Below are 24,130 nucleotides of genomic sequence, written 5' to 3'. Positions count from 1 at the left end.
TTATGGCTTTTTAATGGCTGAAGAATATATATATATATATATATTCAAAATAAAAAAGTTTTTCCTTGCAATTCTTAGTCTAAATCTCGCATTCCATGAAAAAGTACAAACTACAAGATTCAAACTTCTGAAATCTCCAAACTTAAACATGTTTTATAGCAAAAATTTGTTTTCATACAGGCACGTTTAACCTGCAATGGAAACAGACTTCCATAGTAATCGATATGAGAGAATTATACATGTGTAACGGTAGACAAACAGACATCTAGACAGAGAACCAAGAATCAAAATCCGTGGAGGTGCAATTTTAAATATCATATCTCATACACAACACAGAGTCCATTGGTTCACACAATAGTTCAGTCTGAGTGTTCTCAGTGGCAGCTACTCCTTCGTCTTGGTCTCTTTGCTCTCTATGAGTCCCAGCAGAGTGGCGTCCGCCTCCAGCAGCGTCGTATCGATGGTCGCTCCCAGGAACCGCGAGGTCAACTCCATGTCTTCCAGTCTCAGCCTCACCCTGCTGCCCCGCTGGTACTTCTGCCCGTCCGTGGACGGCCTCTTGCACACACAGTGGAACTTTCCGCCAAAGTCGATATACAGATCGTCATTGACGATATGAAAGATTTTCCCGATAACGACCTTTTCTTTAGCCGGACCCATCTGCATGAGCGCGGAGTGCCGCAGCAGCGACGCGAAGGACGTCTCGTCCCTGGAGCTCATGCGCCTCGCCTCGCTCTGATCGCCTCTCTGCTGCAGGTCAGAATGTAGCTCATACGCGGCTGCAAACCCGCCCTTCGCTCTCTCTGGTGATTTATCATCTACTCCGCTCGCATCGGAGCTGTATAACGACCTGAGCGTGATATAAACGCAGTGCTTTGGCAGTAAAGATGATCTGGAGCTCACGTTGCGCATCACCTTACAGAGCGACGCCATGTTGAAACGTCATACGCAGCAGAGAACGATGGGAACATTTCAAAATAAGAACTTACATAACATTGAGGGATATTCGTGGGAAATGTGGGATAAAGTGGTTTTGCAATCATGGTGGTCATCATTACTATGCAAAAATATAATACTATGCTACTACTAAAATATAACATATCGACGAAATGTAACTGTTAATTTTTTTTAGGATAATTTTTTTTAAAGATAAAATAGCTTGGATATATTGCTCAGTTTCTCTAGTTGATGGTTTAATTTACTTGGGTTAATGTGGGACTTGGTAAAGAGGGTAATGAGGAGGTTGATCAGTTGGCCAAAAGATCTCTGAAACGAAATGTAATAGACATTAATGTATAACTAAGTAAAACTGAAGTTAAAGCAATAATAAAATCTTCTCTAAACAAAATGTGGCAACAGAAATGGGATAAGGAGACAAAAGGTAGACATCTGTATACAATTCTAAATAAAGTTGGGGTTGAGAGAAATAAACACGGAAGCAGGGAGATTCCATAATATCTAGGCTTCGAATAGGGCACACATGCCTTAATTACTCACTGTTTATCATAGGAAAAAGAGAATCTGAGAATTGTGATAAATGTGGATTGTCAGAAACAGTTGAACACGTGTTGATTCATTGCACAGAATACAACAGAGAAAGAATCAATTTTACAGAAGCATTAAGCTACGTAGGTATAAATACATCGTCAGTAAATAGTATATTTCAAAACGCACAGAAAGAGACAAGGATTTATAGTGCTTTAATGAGGTATCTAAGAGAAACAGGATTGAAAAACAGAATATAGTTTAATATAAAAAATGGGATTTTTTTTTAAGAGGTATTTGATTATTTGCTTCACTCACGCTTCACACTCCTGTCCAGTTGGTGGCGGTAAATGCACCTTTTAGCTGGTTTGTCAACCGCCATAAAACTCCAGAAGAAGAAGAAGGGACTTAACTCTCTCGGCTTCCGTAGTTGAGTTAATACGTAACAGATTTTCCCGGAAGTTTATGAGCGTGTCTTCGACAACAGAGAGGAAAACATGGAGCTCTTTGTAATTTCACCAAATTTGAGGTTCACTAACCCAACTGTTGCCCCTGGCTCGACTGTCAGAGAACTCATCGAGCATTTGACCGTCAAAGAGGTGAGTCGAACAGCGATTACATTAGTCAATCTGAACTCAGGAGTGTGCTGTACTCTCAGCCCTGGTGGTTCAGTTCAATTTGATGATCATTTTTATGGTTAGGATGACCTCAGATGTTTTTTATTTTCTCTCAGGGCGTCTCTCTCACAGATTTCTATGTGAAGAGTAATGGCCGGGTATCTCACAGTAATGAGTTGCTTCAGTCTGGAGTCGTGTACCGTGTGGAGCCTCGCTTATGTGGAGGCAAAGGAGGTAAACACATTAGTTTAGGACATCAACATTAATCTTTTTGAAGCTTGTAGATATTAGAATATGATGGATTATTAATATTTGGATAATTGTTATGTGCAGTTAAAGGAGAGTATAATGGTTAGTGTATTCTTTGGTATAAATAGATCCCCATTTTGGACACCTTTACAATTCAGTACTTCTTAAAAGTATATGTAAGGTTATAATAGAGTTCCTTTTAGTATTTATTTTCTCTTTCAGTGTTCAATAGAATTTATATAAAATTTTTAAGCTTTTAAAAGTTATTAATAAAGGTTTTATACTTTTAATGCATCTTAAACTCGTTTGTTTTCTAGGATTTGGCTCCATGTTGAGGGCCCTCGGTGCACAAATCGAAAAGACCACCAATCGTGAGGCCTGCAGAGATCTGAGTGGAAGAAGACTGAGAGACGTCAACCATGAGAAGGAGTAATGATGATTACTTGATCCACTTTAGCATGCTTGTTTGAATATTGACTTAATTTCAGTTTTAAGGATTAATGCATCGTTAGGTCATGTTATTGCATGATTAATTGAATTTGTATGTGTTTGTATGAAGAATGGCAGAGTGGCTGAAAAAGCAGGCGGATCGAGAGGCAGAGAAGGAGCAGCGTCGCCTGGAGAGGATTCAGAGGAAATTGGCCGAACCTAAACATTATTTCACAGACACTAATTATGAACAGCAGTGTCATGACCTCTCAGAGAGACTGGAGGACTCTGTACTGAAAGGTACCTTAAATTCATTGTGTGTATATATATATATATATATATATATATATATATATACACACACACACAAATTAGACACGTCTACTATCTTGTGGTAGTGCTAGGATACATTTACACAAAGAATGTTAAATAGCAATACACAGCATTATTTACATATTTAGTTTCTTCCTAGTGAGTGAATTTTTTTATTTTATTTTGTTCACTAAGTATTTGTGCAGATTAATGCATTAATTTTTTTTCACTTCAGTGACTTTCTCTGGGTTTAACCACTGCACCCCAACCAAGTCTTGATGCAAGGCTCTTCAAGATTTGTTTAAAAAAAGAATTGTTTAAAAAAAAAATGCACTGCTTAAATGAACCACTTTTAATCTTAATATTTTATACTAAGATTTAAATCAGAGAATATATACATATACATTTAATAGTTAGTATTATCATGAATATTATAACAGTGTTATATAATTATAGTTAATAAAAAATTAAGTAATACATGTTGTAATTATAATGTGTAATTAAGTTAAATACTATTATTATAAATGTTGCATATTGTAAATTTTAAAGTATGATACCGTACCCTAATTATTCTTGACAGTAAAAGTTGAAAATTGTCTATCCTTCAGGCATCCAGGCCTCCTCTAGTGGTCTCGTCAAGGTGGACGAGGGGCCGAGTCGCAAGCGTCCGACACCAACAGACAGCAAAAAGAAAGCAAAGAAGAAATGTTTCTGGTGAGTTGACAAATGTGAAGAAAATGCTAATCTTGCGGACTAGAATTACAAAATTGCTAATTGTAACATGCCTTTCTTTATATCTAATAGGACTGGCCTTGGAGGACCGGAGGACATGGGCAGCTCAGATGAAGGAATTGAGGACAGCGACAGCGAGGCCTCTCCATCCACCTCTGGGGCTTCATGTAGTTCAGATGTTCCCAAACCAGTGGTGCCACCTTCTGCCACCAGAGGGAGAGAGAGGACAGACCCTCAGGACCAGCCCAGCAGCACCAGCAGCTCCTCCTCCCAGAGTCCCACACCGAGCTCCCCAACACAGGTGGAGGAGGAGGAGGTGCAGAAAGAGGCCGAAAAAGAGTGTACAGCTGAAACCAGCCAAAATGCCAGCACAGAGGAGGATAAATCACAGGATGCGCCCACAGAAGCTCCAAGCGGCCCTGCCGAGACCAGTCAAGCACAAGAAGAGGTGAGATGTCTTGCTTCTGATGTGGATTTTCATGTTGGAAATGTTTTTTTGATAATACTGACCTGTCTTTCATTTCCTTTAGGTGGAGGAACCGTGGGATCTGCTTTCTGTGAGTGGGCCGGAGCAGCTGGAGGCTTTGGGTCTGGAGCGGCTGAAGAAAGAGCTGATGGAACGAGGGATGAAGTGTGGAGGAACACTGCAGGAACGGGCTGCACGTCTCTTCTCCGTCAAAGGACTGAGTCCACATCAGATTGATCCTGCGCTCTTGGCCACCAAGGGCAAGAAGAAATAACCTGCATTTCTTATACCAGTGTTTTTGACCTGTTTTGCTTCACTTGTGCTTGGTATGAATGTAGTTATTTTTAAAGTGTCGTTTATAAAAATCTAACACTGAATTTAAAAAGATCCCCAGTTTGGGATAATAATGAGTGCTAGATTTATTTTTCTCCTTATATTAGAATGATGTTTCTAGTCAGATACAAAGAATTTGGATTTAATTTTAAACTTGAACTTTTATCACATGCAGCAGGGCTCCACAACACATGGCTTTTTTCTTTGTCTATTGGTAAAACATGCCAAGTAACAAAAGGATGAAACTCAGGTTAACTTTGTTTTTTTTTTTTGGTAATCTGTACAGCAATTTATTAATAATTCAGTCATTTTAAATAGCTATTTTGATATTTGATTATATATGTGATCTGGTCCATTTCCCTCTTGACTTTATGGTTAAGTAAAATATTGTTGCACAATTTTGTGTCCTGTTTGTTGTTGTACTCTATATTATGTATCTTTAGTGTATGTAGAATGTGAAAATAACATTTTATTTAATTAAAACATAGAAAAATACTTCACAATTCACAACATATCTGGTTCACAGAATAGGGTATGATTTTTTTTTTATATATATATATAGATAGATAGTGTAAATTTGATGATTTGAAGGTGTTCTCTTAACTGCGCACCTACAGTGTCTGATCAGAATCACAGGCCGGACAAACTCGTTCACGAACTGAAGCTTACGTTATGTGTGTTTCAAGTTTCACCGTCAACCGAAACTCAGTTTGTTTCCTTCCAATTATTCAATGCCACCCAAAAAACCCAACGGAATGAAGAAGAGCTGGAAGAGATTAAAACTAAACTAAATATAGATGATTTTCCATCAAATGCACTGATATGTGCTTATGATGAAAAGCACGAAACTGAAAAATCAAGATTTAGGGGAACTTTCGTAAGTTCTCCGACACATCAGATGGCGATATTGAGCCCTGTATCGCTCCAACACAATCCACGGAAGAAAACGCTGTTTTCATGCAGTTTGTGGAGCAGTTCTGAGCTCGTCGTAGTGTTACCGATTTATTTGTACATATTATGTGTAATATTAGTATATATCTGAAGTTGTGGAAATAGTTATGGCGTTTCCGCAGCCGCGTCCTCAAGTGCCTCAGTTCCCGCAGCATCTTTTGCGGACTGTAGAGTGTCAACAAGGCGCCGTGAGAGCCGTGCGCTTCAACGGTAAGTCCATACTATTAACATTTACTTTCAATCATTTAGCAGACGCTTTCATCCAAAGCGACTTACAAATGAGTACAGCGGAAGCAATCAAAAACAACAAAAAGAGCAATGAAATATAAGTGCTATAACAAGTCTCAGTTAGTTTAACGCAGTACACGTAGCAAGGGCTTTTAAATAATATAATAAATAAAAAGAAAACAGAATAGAAAAAATAGAGCAAGCTAGTGTTAGAGGTCTTATATATATATATATATATATATATATATATATACATATATATATATATATACATATATATATATATATATATATATATACATATTGGACTCAGCTGCTGGAATTGTGTTGGTCAGGTCATTCCACCAGGAGGGAACATTTAATTTAAAGGGTTATTTCACCCAATAATCAAAATTATGTCATTAATGACTCACCCTCATGTCGTTCCAAACCTGTAAGACCTCCGTTCATCTTCGGGACACAGTTTAAGATATTTTAGATTTAGTCCGAGAGCTCTCAGTCCCTCCATTGAAACTGTGTGTACGGTCTACTGTCCATGTCCAGAAAGGTAAGAAAAACATAATCAAAGTAGTCCATGTGACATCAGAGGGTCAGTTAGAATTTTTTGAAGCATCGAAAATACATTTTGGTCCAAAAACAGCAAAAACGACGACTTTATTCAGCATTGTCTTCTCTTCCGTGTCTGTTGTAAGACTGTCAAAACAAAGCAGTTTGTGATATCCGGATCGCGAACGAATCATTCGATGTAACCGGATCTTCTTGAACCAGTTCACCAAATAGAACTGAATCGTTTAAAACAGTTCACGTCTCCAATACGCATTAATCCACAAATGACTTGAGCTGTTAACTTTTTTAATGTGGCTGACACTCCCTCTGAGTTAAAACAAACCAATATCCCGGAGTAATTCATTTACTCAAACAGTACACTGACTGAACTGCTGTGAAGAGAGAACTGAAGATGAACACTGAGCCGAGCCAGATAACGAACGATTGACTCGTTCACGAGTCAAGAACCGGTTGCATTGGTTTTCGGATCACCAGTAGTTCTTTCGGACAGTTCGATTCAATTAAACTGTTGAAGAAAACGGTTCACCGGTTCTGCTTTCACAAACTGCTTTGTTTTGAACTCTCTCTCACAACAGACACGGAAGAGAAGAAAATGAATAAAGTCATAGTTATTGTTATTTTTGGACCAAAATGTATTTTCGATGCTTCAACAAATTCTAACTGACCCTCTGATGTCACATGGACTACTTTGATGATGTTTTTCTTACCTTTCTGGACATGGACAGTATACCGTACACACAGCTTCAATGGAGGGACTGAGAGCTCTCGGACTAAATCTAAAATATCTTAAACTGTATCCCGAAGATAAACGGAGGTCTTACGGGTTTGGAACAACATAAGGGTGAGTCATTAATGACATAATTTTGATTATTGAGTGAACTAACCCTTTAAAAGTCCTTAAAAGTGACTTCAGGTGGAGGGATGGCACAATTCAGGTTCTCTGGGATGGCACAATCAAGCAACGTTCATTTGCAGAACGCAAGCTTCTAGAGGGCACATAAGTCTGAAGTAATAAATTTAGGTAAATGGGTGCAGAGCCAGTGGTAGTTTTGTAGGCAAACATCAATGCCTTGAATTTTATGCGAGCAGCTATTGGTAGCCAGTGCAAACTGATAAACAGAGGTGTGACGTGTATTCTTTTTGGCTCATTAAAAATTAATCTTGCTGCTGCGTTCTGGATTAATTGTAAAGTTTTGATAGAATTGGCTGGAAGACCTGCCAAGAGAGCATTGCAATAGTCGAGCCTCGACAGAACAAGAGCTTGAACAAGGAGTTGTGCAGCATGTTCTGAAAGAAAGGGTCTGATCTTCTTGATGTTGAATAAAGCAAATCTGCAGGATCGGACAGTTTTAGCAATGTGGTCTGAGAAAGTCGGCTGATCATCATTCATAACTCCAAGGCTTCTGGCTGTTTTTGAAGTGAGTAGGTGAGTTATGGTTGATGTGCCTAAATTGATGGTGAAATTTATTTATTTAAATAAATAAATTTATTTATTTATCATTGTAATATATCATTACAAATTTAACATTATTTACAATATTATAATATGTATCATATTATCCATATCCATTGTCGGACATATTATTGTTAAATGAAGAATGCTACTAGCAGTTGTCTTTGAAAAAATGTCAACCTAAAAGATTACATAGATTTATAAAATACATTTATAATCACTAACGATTCTAGTTGGTTCTTCCTTTCTAGCGCTGAGAAAAGAAACAGTTACCACGCGATGCTGCTGTTTCACACCTGCATTATGACACTAGAAACACCTTGAACTGAACATACAATGAAATTGTTCTTGTTTCTATATTTGACACATTCCTCCAGCTGATGGGAATTATGTGCTGACCTGTGGCAGTGATAAATCTCTGAAGCTGTGGAGTGTGAGTCGCGGGACCCTGCTGAAGACTTACACCGGTCACGGATATGAAGTGCTGGACGTGGACAGGTATGTTTCTGCGTTACATTATACTGAAATACCATCGCTTTCGCGTTTGGTTTGCGTTAATTTCACTTACTTTTCGCAGTTCTTATGACAACAGTCAGCTGTGCTCCTGCAGCTCGGATAAAACCGTTATTCTGTGGGATGTGGCGTCCGGTCAGGTGACGCGCAAACTGCGCGGGCACGCCGGGGTGAGAGACCGTTACCGTTGCAGTTTCCCGCCAAAATATCCTACAGCGTTTTTTATTTGCTTTTACTGAAGCCCGGCTCACACTGTACGATTTTGGCCACGATTTGTTTGTCAAACTTTGGAAATCCTAAAAGATTCCTATAATCCTGTTGTCTTTGATTGCTGGTTTGACGTGTTCACCGACAGCCGATTAATAGCCGTTGCGATCAGTTTTTTCCTCCAATTAAATTCTGGCAGTGTCAGAAGATTTCAGACACTTTCCTGCAATGTGACTTCAACGACGACTGTCAAGAACTGGAAGTCCATAAAGTCCTCTTTTGTCTAGCCATGACTTGGTCTACCGCACTCGTTGTCTTCATCCTCTTTTTTTTATTATTATCATGGCATGTAATTAACAAACTAATGCTACATATTGCTTTTGTTTGCTAGCTACCATTGTAGCGAAAGAATGCGGGTCACGGATTGATGACGTAAAACTTCGGACAAATCATCGTCTTGTGTACATCTATTTTTGTCGCGTCTTGTAGTGTGACAAGCAACAATGGCAAAAGACTAATAAAAATCGCACAGAGTGAGCCTGGTTTAAGACAAACATCTCTATTGCAGTATATTATGGTAAATAAATATAAGACTTTTAAAATAAGTGACATAAAAATGTCTTGTTTTCAATCATATGCACGTTCCCTAGAAAGTAAACTGTGTGCAGTTTAATGAGGAGGCTACTGTCATACTGTCAGGTGAGTCAGACTTGGCTTTAATCGTATGGGAATAATGATGGTCAAATCTCAATCTCACTAGTTCTTTATGTTTCAGGCTCCATTGATGGGACCGTGCGGTGTTGGGACACTAGATCCAGGCGGTATGAGCCCATCCAGATCCTGGACGAGGCTCGGGATGGCATAAGCAGTCTGAAAGTCTCAGAGCATGAGCTTTTGATTGGGTCAGAACCAAACTAAGGATTTTATGTCATTATATGAGTAGTTTGAATTTGTAGAAGTGACTGTATTGTGTTGTCTATCAGATCTGTGGATGGAAGAGTGAGGCTATATGATCTACGAATGGGGCAGATTCATGTGGATTTCATTGGAAGTGAGTTATATCACGCATGAGGGAATGAGAAAATGCTTTTTGCACTGCGGGATGTCTAACGCATCTGTTGTTTGATTTTTTTGATTTTTTTGCTGCACAGGTCCCATCACTTGTGTGTGTTTCAGTCGGGACGGTCAGTGCACACTTAGCTCTAGTTTGGACTCTACGGTGCGCCTGCTGGACAAAAGCACAGGGGAGATGCTGGGAGAGTATGTACAACACAGATCAATCTACTACATAAATACAATAAAACTAAATGTAATATTACCGGTACTAGTTGCCACAGGACCAATATATGGAGAAATTTGAGTGCCATTTAAAAAATAATGGATGTAGATACATCACTTTAACAAATAAATATGTACATTTAAAACATTTTAAAGTAACAGGAGACTTTTAAAATGATTTAATTTATTAAAAACATGGTTAAATGTAACAAAATAATGACTTTTCAAAATTAGTAAAATAAATCATAAAAGAAATATATGCAAATATAAAACTATAAAATTTAATTTCTTTAAAACATAGTTAAACATGCCGTTAAAATGAATTAATTATTTTTCAAATTAACAATAATTATGTATATTTAAAACTGTTTATTATATTATGTTTAAAGCATAGTTAAACAGGCAAATTAATAAATAATTTTTCAATTTTAATTATTTAAAACTGTGTTATATATTTATTTTGAAAAAAAAAGGTGTAATTAAACGTGACAGTTAAATAAATAAATCACTTTTCCAATTAACATACTTATTTAAAGCTGTTCATTTTGAAATGTTTGGTTAAATGTAACAGTAAAATAAATCTACATTTCAAACTGAAAAATAAATACTTTTCTAAAACGATGCAATTCATGTTAAAATGTTTGTTATTTGGAACAATACAATAATACACTACATGAATGTATTATAATGTGTGTGTCTATGGTGTCCCTTCACAGGTACTCCGGTCATGTCAATAAAGGCTATAAGCTTGACTGCTGTCTGTCTGAGAAAGACACACATGTTCTGAGCTGTTCAGAAGATGGCCATGTTTACTTCTGGGATCTAGTGGAGGTGTGCAGAATAAGTCACAGGACCAACAGAGAAAATACAGTGACAATATGTCAAGTTAAATATGAGCAATAAAGATGTAATCCTGTAATCTCTATTTGTAGGGCTCCCTGACTTTAAAGCTGCCTGTTGGGAAAGCTGTAGTCCAATCACTGGACTTTCATCAAACGGAGCCCCGCCTTTTGACTGCTATGGAGGGGCATGTTCAGGTGTGGGGGGCGGAGCCAGAGGATGCAGCTGTGGAAGACAGCTAAGCTGAGTAGTGGTGTTGAACACCAAATGCAGGAGCAGGACTCAATTAAGATGAAGTGTGAATTATTATTTTGTATCAGTTTGATTGTTATACATATTTTGTATGATAATAATAAAAATCTAATAAGATATTAAAAAAAGTTTCTTTTCAAATAGTTAATTTTTTTATTTTCAAATGAATATCTTAATAGCTATTGCTCACAGTGTTGTGTTGGCTTTTTTGCATAGTTCATTATTGTAATCACTCCGTGTAGTTAGTTAACCAAACAAACAACTTTTGTTTGTATATTTAATGAGAACTGTACATATTTACAAAGAAGAAAAATAAATATTAACAATAATTTATTGGGTAGTATGGTTTTCAAATAAATAGATAATTTATTATCACATAAATATGTTCAATTTTTGGTTCGGATGGACAATTCGTCGGATCAAGTCTGGACTCGGCCACTCAAACACGTCACTGTGTTGTCATTAACCAGATCTGAACATTTTGACATTATCAAACACAATATTAGCTAATGTCATCAGAGAAAGTGACATTCACATCTTCATATATTTAAATACATACATATTATTATTCCTGAATAAACATACCTTAAACAGCCCTTAATTTACTTCAAGGCACTTTTTACACTCTCTAAACCAACAGATATTATGTAGCCAGATTTCGGCTGGCCACCATCATCTCTACACCATACAGATGCACGCAGTGGCAGAGAGTTTCTCCACTTTGTGCCAGCGATGGTGGTTGTCGAGAAAGGCTATGTCTTCATGGTGTGTGGGGCGACAACATGGCTGATGGTGCCAATGGCCGGTGTATTGAAGGACGCCGCTTTGCAGGAGGTTGGCAAGTGTGAGGTCATGGTTGGAGGCAAGGCGAGGACAGGTCCCACTGCAGTACTTAAACAGCACTGTCTCGTCCGAGTCATAGCCCAACCCGAGGTCTCGTACCTGCAGCAGGATGGAGTGCAGAGCACATGGGGACTCAGCGCTGCGGGGCAACCGAATCGCTCTTTCCAGCTGCCTCCCTGAACCCTCCTTTGCCTCACCATCACTTCCTCTACGTTCTTCATTATGGAGGTCCGTGTCTGAAAAATAATGATCAAAAAATAAATACAATTTTGCATTCTGTTTGTGCAAAACAATGTTGTAAGAGGTTGCCAGAACGTTGATATGTGGTTAATGTGTCTGTGCATCGATATGTAGTTGATAAGTTGTCGGAGGTTGCTTAATGGCTCAAATCATAAGAGTCCAGATCAAGTGTTTTTAGTGAATTTTTTTGTAAATATTTTCCAGCAGTTTGTCTGTCATACGAAAATCATCTGATAACTTAGAAAAGTAGAAGCCCAACTCTTTCCAGCAAAGTCACATGATTTGAGGTCAAATTCATGTTAGTAGTGCTCAAGAAGATATTTTAGTGCATATATAACTTTTTTGTCTATACAATGGAAGTCGGTGGGGTCCAATATTGTTGGGACCCCATTGACTTCATTATATGGATAATAAAAAAAAACATTTACATTTTTGTTTTATACAGAATAAAAAGAAATCCTATAATAAGTTTTCAACGATTTAGTTGTCCTCTCCCCAAAGGTCATGACCCCGAGTCTTACCCAGTAGTGTTCTAAGCCAGTGTCCTTCTCCAGCCTGAATGCAAAACAGCAGAACGGTGACCTTCAGTAGTGAATGCATCGTTGTTTTGTCTTTGCCTGGTTTTCCTTCTTCAGGATGAAAGCGCAGGTGATGCTGAGATGCGCCAGAGTCACTGTCTCTTTTATAGCCATCTATGCGGGTCAGAGCTGTTGGGGTGGAGGGGATGGTGGGGTGCGTCCAGGATGGGAGGGAGGTGGGATAACCATTTCGCTCCCAGTCTCTCACATGGTCTGAAGGCTATGATTGGAGGCAACTTTACTTAATTTTTGGGAAGTCCACTCGTATTTCTCCAAGTCTTGAGAGGCTGAGAGTATGGAAAATGGGGGTAAATTGCTTAAAGCTGTGGGATGTCTGACAAGTGTAGTTATCTTGGAGCTTGAGCCAATTAAGCACAGGGAATTGGCATTTTTACACATATTTTATGCAATATAATGGACACCGAAAAGCAAGGATTAACTTAACTACATGAAAGATGGAAGAAAGGTTCATAATTAAAAAGAACTAAATAGATGACAGAAGTTATTTGAATGGAAATTCCAAGAATAATGGCTGTCTTCAGATACATAAATTTAGGGATTTAGTTAAAATGTGATTTTTTTTTCTTTATCTTTTCGCTATCTACATTCCTTGTTTAACTATGAAGACATGAATCCTGCAGTGCTGGAGGAATAACTAAATGCGCATGGCTTGCAGTGATATATCGGCTTTGAATGAAGGGTTTTGTACAGCAGACCCCAAATGTATTTAGACACTTAAGTAACACTTAAACTTTCTTAGCTTTAGGTAACAAAATATCAAACCAATCTGTGTTTACAAACAAATGTTAGAGTTACTTTTGAAACAACTTGATCACCCATGGTGATTTTTAATGGAATTATTTGACTTTGCAGGATTTACTTCCTGAAAGTATGATGATGTAATTTTGAAATAATTATTGTGATAAAAGGGAGTTATGATGGTAACAGGGTTGACAGTTTTTAGAAATTAGTCATTACCCAATGGTAACAGGGTTGATATTCTAGTTTACATTTACATGAAATTGATTTGAGTTCACTTCCTGAAAACATTGTCATTTTGACAGAATTATTGTAATAAAATGGATTTACAATGGTAACAGGGTTGACATTGAGAATTTTATCAAACTGAACTCCACCATTTGTATATTTTCTTTCCTTACTGTAATTGTTTTACTGTTCTTCTGTCTGCCAAATGCTCAAAACACTAATGCAACTTTAACTACCCAGTGGACATAATTAATTGAGAGTTTATAAGTGTAAAAAGATAAACTAATGAGGCTTTATCAGAAAGCCAGGCCTTTCCTTTACTTGCAGGTATAATGGAATGCAAATATGTAATTTATAATCTAAGGTCATTTTATGAAATGTTCCCAAATTTTTTAGGACAATGCCCATTCTTATTCAATGCAATTATTTTCAAGTAGAATACCTGAGAGCAAGGATTGTGTACAGTTGAAATGTTTTCCAGTCAGACATCCAGTATTACTGTTCAGTATTAAAATATGATCTATGGAAAAGGATTTCAGCCAATCGTCAGGTGGTTAAAACCTGACACAGGACCATAAAACAGTGTCCTGCTTTCAGGGAAACCTACATAGCAATCTCTTCTCAGCTAGAGTCTGTTTTTATTTATAACTTTTTTTTAACTCATCCATCATGACAAATATTACAGTTAAATCAGTTTCCACTGGTGGTGCTATCATGCTGTTGGCTCAAAGTTCCTTATTAGCTTGTTAAAACAAGACGTCTTCATCCAGACCAGAGTAAAGTTAGGGTGTCTGTCCCCAGGTATGCATGGGAGAAAGAGTGAATTAAATCCGTAAAAGGGAATGGATTTGGAATAAAATGGTAATTTGCCTCTCCAGTGAAATGAAAGTATGATACATTTCTGATACAGTTTATTATTCATTCTGTACTCCTGTTTGTCCTCCCATTCATGAAGCTGGAAAAGATGATGATGATGAAGTGAAAGTGAGAAGGATCTGCATGGAATTTTTTAATAATTGGAGTACAAAATTAAAGAAAGAAATTGATAAAAAAAGAAAAGAAAGAAAAAAACAGGGTTGAACTTTACAAATGCAATCAACACAAAATTTTACATAAAATTGGATTGATTTCTTTCTTCTTTTCCTGCTTGTCCTGTCTAAATTATGCCACTGTTGAGATGTCGCAGTTTTAAAGATTTTCTTTTTTAATGGGAGAAAAAAAAAATTCAGCAACAGAGTGGAATGCAAAAGATGAAATGTTAAGATTTTTGATAATTAAAATGATTTAACAATTAAACCGTTCAGCGTAATTCAGCAACACATTAAAACTATAACATTGTTTCAAAATCTGTAACTATTTTACATTTTGAAAAATTAGCGGCTAATTTGTATGAATTCTTGCAATCTCCTTGAAATGCTTTTGTACAATCTGTTTATGCCTCCACTGACTTATGTTTAGAGGGTGGGCCTTCATGCTTTCACTTTTTCTAGTGTAAGCGGGAGGGGGTGGGGTGGGGTGAAGAACACATTCATTTTGTGTATTTAAAAGTAGCTACTTTTCATGTTAGGCTAATTTTTCCAACCACATCAAATAGGGTTCACACAAAAAAAAAACATGGTATTTGGGCACCAAAGTGTATCATATTTGTGGAAGTACAGTGGGGGATACAGCAACCCTTCTGGTATGTCCTGATAGAGCCTCTTAGGAATCCGAGGCCGTCTGTGTCAGGAAGGAATCTCATATCAAAGTCACAGAGTGGAAAAACAGTCTTCCTCACACACTGTAAAACACACGGTGACATGGAAAGGAGGTGTACACTCACGGCCCATCAGACGGAAAGAAGAAAAGAGCTTTGTCTGTCTGGTACAAATAACAAAAGCTCAGCACGCACTCATGGATGAAAAAAGTTAAAAGTCTCATCATTCCTCATACTTTGTTTTCTATTAAGAGAATTCTGAGGGCAAGATGGATGCAAAACAACACATATTAATGAATATGGTTTTATTACATTTAATTAAAACCATAAAAAATCTAATTAAATTAAAACCATAAAAACTAATTTTTATTACTTGAAATAAAATAAAAAACTTGTTTTTTTACAGCTAGTTGTCATGGCAATATTTCTCATTTTAAATAAATAATAAATAACTAAAATATTAAGCTAAAATAACTAAATAAAAAAAGTATAGAAAATATATACAGAAAAACAAAAACTAAAAATGACAGCAAAATTACCAAAACTTTAAAATTAAAATGGATATAGATATATATAAACACCGATCCAAATTATTAACGAGTCATATTAAATGATCTCAATGATACTAAAGTAACAATGTTAATGAATTTCAGTAGTTTTACACAATCCAATGTAGGCTTGAAGTCTAAATTATTACAGTGAAGTTGTTATTTGCAAAATTAATTTTAAAAGTTTAGTGTAAATATGTGTGGAAAAAAGCATCATGACATAATATCAAAATGGTTTATGATTATGTGACACTTACGGTACATTTGTCAAATGTAATGTTTCATTTAAACTCTAAATAACTGAATGAAATACCTTATTTTTGTTCTGAATTCATAATATACACATTACTCAATTCGATGATGAGAATGTGTCATACAACTGAAAAGTGTAAATCCTAAAAACATGTCATATGTACAAATTTATGTATATATAAATATATATATAGAGAGAGAGAGAGAGAGAGAGAGAGATTTTAATCAGAATGAGATATAAAGGTTAATTCATAATAGAAGCTCATTTTTGCAATGTTAAAAATATTTACAAAACTGCACTATAACAAAAAAATAATAATTCTCATACATGCCTGGTGGTCTACAAACAAACACCTGGTTGAGTTTTTACAAACAGAATAAATATGTGCATCTGCTCAGGACAGGTGAGAAGTGTGTTTGTTCGGGGTCATTCCTCAGGTGTGTTTAAGGTATGGATGACCTTACCAGAGCTGTGTTGCATTCTGGGTCTCCCGTCCGGCCCATATAGGGCTTGTCTGCTCTGGGCAGGAATGCAAGAGCAGCGTTCCAGTGTTAGGAAGCATTCTGTGGGAATTAGTGGGGAATCTCAAACTCGCCAGGCGAGGGCTGTTCATGCTGTAAATCTGACCAGCGCAAGAGAAGCTCCAGCCTCCTCCATCACTCCTCATCCAATCACACCTTCCTCAACGTCCCTCCATCACACTGGACCACCATTTACCTTTGAGTGTTTACAGTGGTTATATTCACCATCGCGCCATTACAAACTCGTTCAACGAAAACACCATATGCTTTTTGGTTTGTCAAAATGGTATTTAGTAACTTGTTTGTCTCATCTCATGTACGCTTTCCATACCTGGATTGGAAAAAGCCTCACATGTCCAAGTTTTTCTATCCACCTGGCTACATATTCACAGCAGACAAACTCCAGAGATGTTCCACTATCCCTCACCTGTGGGAAAATGCCCACTGCTAGTGAAATCCCAAATGGCAAACATGGTTATTTCGAGTGAATGTGAGCCAACAGACGACAGCATGTTATTTACACCTCACGAGGAGTTTTCCATCTTAGAGGGTTTCGCCGTTTTTCAAATATCTTCTTTGTGTAATAATATTTAATTTTATAAGTTGTTATAAACTTATAAAGAAAAGTAAAGTTACCTGTCAGACGTATTTACAAATCCTCCGCTCGTTAGGCGGCGCTGTTGACGCACGCGAACACCTCCAGCGCGACGTGACGTTGGATGACGAGTGCACGCAGACGCTGTTTACGCAGAAGGCTGTTTGGTCAGTATCTTAACGTACGATTTTTTCTTTTTAATTTACTTCATAATGTTCAGATTATTTGTATGATTTTTTTGTGAAAATGACCTAAAGTCAGCGCAGTGGTTGTTATCTCGGTCCTGTTCGACTTGGTTTGGCCATTTCTAGACATATATCGTGTATCAGCTCCTGCCACTTGCAGTTAATTTGCTTTTTATTACAATTTTAACACAATTTTTTTTTTTACTGTCAATTTAAGTAACTAGTACTGTTATACTGTGGCGCAGAATGATTGCCATATTCATATATCATAGCACCATGTCCGATAAACAATGTATTACCATCGTATTTTTGTAAGAGTTAGGATACGTATATGTAATAATGTGATTTTTTTTTCTCTGTTATGTTTTCCCAGCATTTTTAATCTAATTGATTCTCAAATCATCTGGAAGTGATCTTAAACCAGCAAGATGGTATGGATGTTTTATATTATATTATTTATGTTTATATAGTATGTATTGTTTCCATTTTCATTTTAGTTTAGGAAATTTCTTTAGGAAATAACTATTTTTTTTTTTTTTTTTTTTTTTTTTAAGTTAAAAAAGTTTAGTTGTAGTAATTTTATTGCTTGAGCTTTAATTTATTTCAGCTATAGTTTTCAAGGCAACATGCTTCAGTTTTGTGATTTTTATTTTAGTCTAATATTTATATTTTATTTTATTTCAATTACAGAAAATAGCTTTTAAAGAGGAGGTCTGCTGCTATTTCATGCATTTTGAGTTTCTTACATTGTTACAGAGTTAGATTCTCATGCCAAACATGGCCAAAGTAAATGAGTTGGATGTATGATGGAGTATTTCTGTGCCAAATACACTCCTCCAGGTTCATATAACTTTTGGAAAGTTTTTCCTGCATGAAGTCATAAAGGGCGTTATTCCTTGCATTGGCTCTTCTCCCGGAAGAGTCTTTTATAAATCTGATCAAATTAAAGATTGACATGAGATTTTGTCCTCTTTAATAGTCTAAGTTGTAGTTAACAATAATAATGTGCTGGTCCCGTTATAGAAATGATCATGTTAATGTTTGTTCTATGTTTTAGGGTGAACGTAAAGGAGTGAACAAGTACTACCCTCCTGATTTCGACCCAGCTAAGGTGACAATAACAAATATTATCTCATTTTTCCAGGTTCTGTTTTGCAAAACTGTGTATATCAGAAACATTCCTTCTGAAATATATATATCTCATGCTCTCATAACAGCATGGTTCTATCAATGGCTATTGGAAAACGCACCCGCTGCGGGAACGGGCCCGGAAACTGTCTCAGGGCATCCTCATCATCCGGTAATACACAATCATTTAATGTGTTGTGAATTCTGTCACTGTTTTTTGATTTCACCTGTGCTGACAATGTGTTTTGTTTTCAGATTTGAGATGCCGTATAATATTTGGTGTGACGGTTGTAAGAATCATATCGGCATGGGTATGACCTTACTGTACTACTTGTAATGTTCCTGCAGTATGTAGAATGTAAAATGTACATAGTTTATCAGTTGTGTACATGTGTATATATTTAATCATTCTGTCTTTACAGGGGTTCGATACAATGCGGAGAAGAAAAAAGTGGGCAATTACTACACAACTCCAATATACAGGTGATGTAGCATCCTGATCTCCCTCAGTTCAGTTTCATGATCAGTTCGTATAGTGCAAGGCAGCACGTCTTAACCTGTAGGTTTGTGTTCCACAGGTTCAGGATGAAGTGCCATCTGTGTGTGAACTACATCGAGATGCAGACAGACCCAGCCACCTGTGATTATGTCATCGTGAGTGGAGCCCAAAGGAAAGAGGAAAGATGGGACATGGCTGAGAACGAGCAGATACTCACTACCGGTGCCAAAACTCATGATGTTTCTGTCTGCCTGTCCACCAAAATTTTCTGTCACCACTATTCATTTTCAATATGCTTTAAAATGTTAAAGTATGCATAATATGAAGAAAAAGACTTTTAATCATTAATTAAGGCCTATTATGCTGTTTTGTTTTTTTTGCTACAGAGCACAGTGAGAAAGAGAAACTGGAGACGGACGCCATGTTTAAATTAGATCATGGAGGAAAGGATAAAGAAAAGCTACGGGCCGCCATCCCGTCTCTCAATGAGCTTCAAGAGCAGCAGTCCGGGTGGAAAGATGACTTTCAGCTTAACAGCGTCCTCCGCAGGAAGTTCAGGGTGAGCTACTTGTTTCCCACTGCAGGGATTTGCATCTGTAATGAAAGGTGTGCGTTTTAATCTATTTGGGGTTTGCGAATACAGTCTGAGAAGAAAGTGATTGCTGAGGAGGAGGAGAAAGACAATGCAGTGCGATTGAGGACTGGTCTGTCCATCCCCTTGTTACCGGAAAGAGAAGAAGATAAGAAACTGGCAGCACTGCTCACCTTCCAGAGCCCTGACTGTGGGTTTGACCCATCGGTTAAATTTTTTTTCATTATTTATTGATGCATTAATCATCACCCCTTTCCTTTTAAGTAAAAAAAATTTTTTTTGATTTGTTTTAAATAATTTTCTATGGTTATACTTTTATATTTTTATATATATATATATATATATATATATATATATATATATATATATATATATATGTGTTATTGCTTATAATTGAGGATCTGGAACAATCCCTTTCTCTTTCAGCATATGATGACAGACAGCAGACGAAAAGGCTACAGATATCTTCTCGTTCCTGGTTCGTTAGCCCATCTTCAGCAGCAGGGGGAGCCGCTGGGAGCCTCTTGCAAAAGTTAGGCCAGCAGGGTCGAGGAGCAGCTGTGGCTAAAGCACTGAGCTCTACGACACCCAGTGCGCACATCCTGGTACGCAGGAAGTCAGAAAGCAGCAAGACTGAAACTGCCAGCATTATGACCTCCAGCTCGTCCCCTGCTGCTAACTCAGCAGCTGTAGACACAAACCCCACGGACTCGCTTTCTCCTATCACTAATAACATGAATTCAAGCACAGACACAAACACTCCCAGCTGCACTTCAGAGACACATAAAGGAAGCCCTTCAGAGGAGGACAGAAGCTTGCACGCTCTTACTGGAAAGTCTCTGGTTGCAGATTACAGTGATTCTGACTCGGGCAGTGAGGTCTGATTTAGACCAGAAGTTGAATTTACGTAGCTGTAAATCCTACAGTATCAACATTTATGTTAAACAATTAGTCATTATTTACCAAAAAAATAAACTCTTCCACATTGAAGAGTGTGTCAGGGTTTTCTTTTTAACTTTCAAGCTGTGAGCATTGGACTTGTTGTTTTACTCCCTACAAATGCAGTCATAAACCTCAGCAAAAAAGGTGTTAGAGTTGGAGCCCAAAATTTAATACCAAGTAGGTACTAATTTTAATAAACAAATTTGGGACCATTAATTGTTTTTTTAAGTAAAATATGTGTAGTGGGGAAGAAATACAGACATACCGTACTACATCTACTTTATTGTCAGTTGTGTCGCTTTACTGCCATTCACATCTCCTCTCCATTTGCCTCATGGACAGTAAAGTGCACACTCCAGAAACTGAAAAAAGTACTTCTCAACTACTGTTTCATGAATATGCATTCCAACATACTACTCTTTTCACATACTGTTTTTCGCAAGTACATAGTATAGATATAAGCACACTGGATGTACGTTTGAATGACAATGTAACAAAAATGAAAACGTTTATCCCTTTGTGTTTTTGAAAAGTTTTGCATAGGATGAAAACATTGTCTAAACAATCCCCATTCACACAGATCCGTGAAAACAATTACAATTCTGTATTAATGCATGTCAGGACAGTAGTTGACTGCAACTTTGTAATGAAACATTTGTCCACACACAAATGTGTGCATGTCCTCGCACATGCATACTGCCTGAACAAGTATGCAGTTGTGCTTTAAAGGTGTACAATTATGCTTTTTCACTTTTTCAACTTTAGTCTGTAATGTTGCTGTTTGAGCATAAAAAAGATCTCTAAAGTTACAAAGCTGAAATTCAGATTTAAAAGAAGATATTTTATTACATATTACATATCACTATGTCGGAGACATGCTAGTTTTCCCAAAGCAGACGAATTTAGAGTGGTTACAATCATCCAGGTTTCAATCACGCTCAAACTGACTTTGACGCTATATTTACACCGAAGCTTGTGACATTTCCTGACCAGGCGCAGAGTGCTGTCAATCACAGCACACACTGGACCAGCGAACAAATCACAGCACATTTTGTATTTCAGAAAGCGGGTCTTCATATGATACACTAACTATTCGAGCCGTTCATTAAGGATGGGCGATACCACATATTTTGTTTTCGATACGATACCGATATTTTTAATAGTCAGTATCGTCAATATCGATACCGATACGATACTTCTAATCTGAACTTTTAGATTATGAAATTTATTTATTATGAGTACAGTGGGTAATAATACGTACTTTATATTTGAAATGCATTTTAACATTCAATACGCCTTAATTGCAACTTAATAGGTTTTATTTTTGTTTACACATGGTGCAAATATGTTTACTGTAGTGTTAACCAAGGAAATCTACAAATACTATAGTTAAACCATGTTCACTTTACCATGATTCATTGTCATAAGGGACTGCCAGTAATGCCAGTAACCTTTTTATTCAGAGAGTGTATGTTTTATATTAACATACAGAATAGAACATGAATAATATTAACTTTTAACATTCAAATTTAAGTAAATGTACTGCACAAACTAGGGTACAATTTCAATAGGTTTATTGTGAAATAACTCGTATATCTGCATTGTTCTGGGCTGCCTTTTACAAAAACACGAATGCTATCTTATTATAGGCTACTCTTGGGAAACGCAGCTATATTTAAATGCACTGTCAGAAGTGAGTGAACGCTCTCTGTAATTGATTGATTCTGCCTTGCAACATTTGCGTGTGTTCAGATGAGCAGGAAAATCCCTTCCACACAATTATTTGCTAACATAGGTTATTCATCCAATTTAAGGCATATTGTAGGCATTGTATTTTAAAAAACAAAATCACTGGTAAATAAAACACCTTAGTATCAATACTTTTTATTTGAGTATTGATACTTTTGATACTCGCATTAGTATCGATATATCGATGCTTCAGGATCGATTCGCCCATCCCTATCATTCATGCCAGACTGGGGAGAGAGGTGTTGTAATGTAAAATAATTATAATTATAATTAAAAAAAAATAATGTTTTTCAAACAATCTAGTATGAGATCCTGTTCTAGTACACCCCCCCCCCCCCCCACCACCAAAAAAAAATCAAGACTTAGTAAAACAGCATAATAGGACCCCTTTAAGCGCACAAATTGGGGGTTTTGTAGTTTACAAAGACAATAATGGTATAGTTTTCAAAACTTGCACTTTGAGACCCATTTTCAAAAGTGGGTGTTTTGAGGTCCTCAAAATGCCACAGACAAAATACATGAAAAGTTTTCCGTTTTGGAAAATGGAAGTTGTGAAAATTGTGATGTAGGACCTATGTAATTTGCCATTGTAAAAACTGTAGTCTATCCCTTGTTTTCTTCTGCATTAAATTAAATGTGGCATCTAACCTGACTAAAGGTGCATCCCAAATTGCATACTTGCACTATTCTGTGATGTTTTGTAGTATAAATTAATGCAAGTAGTACGTTCACACTGAAAATTCCAAAAAGAAAAAGTGCATTTTAAAACCCTGATGATGTACTTAAAGTCTGCGAGAACCTGAAATTGCTGCCGACTTTATTTCAGTGTAGTGACGTATTTCTAGCTGAAACAAAATATATAATAGAGGGTGTGGTTATATTTTTGCCCCCCTCCTCTATGTCTCTCTCTCATAGCAAACTAACAGTTGCAGGGATGTAAATAAGGATATTCGGCCTATATATTCGGCGGATACAAAGCCATCAAACTGACGTCATCGGAAAAGTAACACCATTCCAGAGCGGAAGTAAATGTTCAGATTTTGATTAAAGATTTCCATGAAAAAACAAACCACTTGTCCAAATACCTACACTTGTGGTCTTTGCCACTTGAGAGTGCCTGCGCTAGACAGGAAGTATAAGTGTGCAAGACTGTCCCAGGTCTTAAAAACACCAAAGTGCAGTGTCCTTAACGCACACTATCCCTGTGTTCCATTCAGAAGGGCTCATCCCTATGGCCTAATCCCTTCAAAGGGTTTACCCTCAGGAGTGAAAGCTTCGAAGGGTTGAAGGGTGTAGGGGACCTCAAACAATTGTTTCTTGAAGTGCCCTTCTGTGTCATCATCACGTGCCCACACAGAGGCACTGTCATTATGCAAGGAATCTGCGCAAAGGATCATGGGAGCCCGAAGTGTCCATCAGTTGTACCCTTCGAAATCCTTCATTCCGAAGGGCACTTTGAAGTGGACTGTTTTGAGAACTTCGGTTTGGAATGACCCTTCAATATGGCGGCCATGACTTTTTTACCTCCGAAGTGCCCTTCGGAAGGCGATATATCCCGTTTGGAATGCATCTTAAATCTCTGGAGCGGTATTTGAGGCCTTGTTATACCATCATGCACCATGTTGTGGAAATAAATCGAGATCTCGCAAGAGGTCACAGAAACCTTTACAACGCATGCTAAAAACTTACAACAGTTAGATATTTCATATAATTTGGTACTAAAACAAAGAGTAGCAAGTTTTATGGGTGCAAATAAGTAGTGGTGATAATTATAATGTAAAACATTTCCAACTGCTTTTAATCACTTAATTAGAAACACCACAAAATGGACAAGGGGAGTGTGTTGAATGTTGAACATTTCA

General features: G+C 37.2%; 5 protein-coding genes across 7 annotated transcripts; 3 read left to right on the top strand and 2 right to left on the bottom strand.

The window, feature by feature from the left end:
* Positions 1–290: 290 nt before the first annotated feature.
* Positions 291–962, bottom strand: mrps28 (mitochondrial ribosomal protein S28). The gene has a single exon (XM_059543302.1). It carries the CDS (start codon positions 931–933, stop codon positions 385–387), a length of 549 nt encoding a protein of 182 aa, XP_059399285.1. The 5' UTR covers positions 934–962; the 3' UTR covers positions 291–384.
* A 966-nt stretch (positions 963–1,928) lies between these two features.
* Positions 1,929–4,677, top strand: sde2 (SDE2 telomere maintenance homolog (S. pombe)). The gene is made up of 7 exons (XM_059542993.1): positions 1,929–2,084; positions 2,219–2,336; positions 2,669–2,780; positions 2,911–3,080; positions 3,701–3,806; positions 3,897–4,272; positions 4,355–4,677. The coding sequence occupies exons 1-7, from the start codon at positions 1,983–1,985 to the stop codon at positions 4,562–4,564; spliced, it is 1,194 nt and encodes a 397-aa protein (XP_059398976.1). The 5' UTR covers positions 1,929–1,982; the 3' UTR covers positions 4,565–4,677.
* An 871-nt stretch (positions 4,678–5,548) lies between these two features.
* On the top strand, positions 5,549–11,039 carry wdr83 (WD repeat domain containing 83). Its single transcript, XM_059543742.1, has 9 exons — positions 5,549–5,784; positions 8,200–8,320; positions 8,400–8,505; positions 9,193–9,241; positions 9,318–9,444; positions 9,526–9,593; positions 9,694–9,802; positions 10,537–10,651; positions 10,753–11,039. Exons 1-9 carry the CDS (start codon positions 5,682–5,684, stop codon positions 10,900–10,902), a joined length of 948 nt encoding a protein of 315 aa, XP_059399725.1. The 5' UTR covers positions 5,549–5,681; the 3' UTR covers positions 10,903–11,039.
* Positions 11,040–11,072: 33 nt separating this feature from the next.
* On the bottom strand, positions 11,073–13,881 carry LOC132131678 (persephin-like). The gene is made up of 2 exons (XM_059543743.1): positions 12,517–13,881; positions 11,073–11,991 (listed from the first exon to the last, which is right to left on the bottom strand). Exons 1-2 carry the CDS (start codon positions 12,593–12,595, stop codon positions 11,591–11,593), a joined length of 480 nt encoding a protein of 159 aa, XP_059399726.1. The 5' UTR covers positions 12,596–13,881; the 3' UTR covers positions 11,073–11,590.
* A 3,367-nt stretch (positions 13,882–17,248) lies between these two features.
* yju2b (YJU2 splicing factor homolog B) lies at positions 17,249–20,567 on the top strand. Of its 3 annotated transcripts, none has more exons than XM_059543119.1 (10): positions 17,249–17,340; positions 17,732–17,789; positions 18,416–18,469; positions 18,576–18,658; positions 18,742–18,797; positions 18,909–18,969; positions 19,065–19,207; positions 19,372–19,544; positions 19,629–19,767; positions 20,004–20,567. In XM_059543119.1, the coding sequence occupies exons 2-10, from the start codon at positions 17,787–17,789 to the stop codon at positions 20,459–20,461; spliced, it is 1,170 nt and encodes a 389-aa protein (XP_059399102.1). In that variant the 5' UTR covers positions 17,249–17,340; positions 17,732–17,786; the 3' UTR covers positions 20,462–20,567. The 3 variants fall into 3 exon arrangements, with proteins under 3 accessions (XP_059399102.1, XP_059399103.1, XP_059399104.1); XM_059543120.1 differs by having other exon boundaries at positions 17,322–17,354; XM_059543121.1 differs by lacking the exon at positions 17,249–17,340 and adding an exon at positions 17,499–17,517.
* The last annotated feature ends 3,563 nt before the right edge of the window (positions 20,568–24,130 follow it).

Source organism: Carassius carassius, chromosome 48 (assembly GCF_963082965.1).
Source record: "Carassius carassius chromosome 48, fCarCar2.1, whole genome shotgun sequence".
In the NCBI taxonomy this organism is placed as follows: Eukaryota; Metazoa; Chordata; class Actinopteri; order Cypriniformes; family Cyprinidae; genus Carassius; species Carassius carassius.
This window is presented reverse-complemented; position numbering and strand designations above follow the sequence as displayed.

Bases quoted from the DNA above. Each gene is read 5' to 3' on its own strand.
- wdr83 (XM_059543742.1), top strand. From the start codon at position 5,682: ATGGCGTTTCCGCAGCCGCGTCCTCAAGTGCCTCAGTTCCCGCAGCAT. The intron at 9,803-10,536 runs GTATGTACAACA...GTCCCTTCACAG, and splicing joins ACAGGGGAGATGCTGGGAGA to GTACTCCGGTCATGTCAATA. The intron at 10,652-10,752 runs GTGTGCAGAATA...CTCTATTTGTAG, and splicing joins ACTTCTGGGATCTAGTGGAG to GGCTCCCTGACTTTAAAGCT.
- sde2 (XM_059542993.1), top strand. From the start codon at position 1,983: ATGGAGCTCTTTGTAATTTCACCAAATTTGAGGTTCACTAACCCAACT. The intron at 2,781-2,910 runs GTAATGATGATT...GTTTGTATGAAG, and splicing joins GACGTCAACCATGAGAAGGA to AATGGCAGAGTGGCTGAAAA. The intron at 4,273-4,354 runs GTGAGATGTCTT...CATTTCCTTTAG, and splicing joins CCAGTCAAGCACAAGAAGAG to GTGGAGGAACCGTGGGATCT.
- yju2b (XM_059543119.1), top strand. The intron at 18,659-18,741 runs GTAATACACAAT...TTTTGTTTTCAG, and splicing joins CAGGGCATCCTCATCATCCG to ATTTGAGATGCCGTATAATA. The intron at 18,970-19,064 runs GTGATGTAGCAT...TGTGTTCCACAG, and splicing joins TACACAACTCCAATATACAG to GTTCAGGATGAAGTGCCATC.
- mrps28 (XM_059543302.1), bottom strand. From the start codon at position 933: ATGGCGTCGCTCTGTAAGGTGATGCGCAACGTGAGCTCCAGATCATCT.
- LOC132131678 (XM_059543743.1), bottom strand. From the start codon at position 12,595: ATGCATTCACTACTGAAGGTCACCGTTCTGCTGTTTTGCATTCAGGCT. The intron at 11,992-12,516 runs GTAAGACTCGGG...ATTATTTTTCAG, and splicing joins CTGGCTTAGAACACTACTGG to ACACGGACCTCCATAATGAA.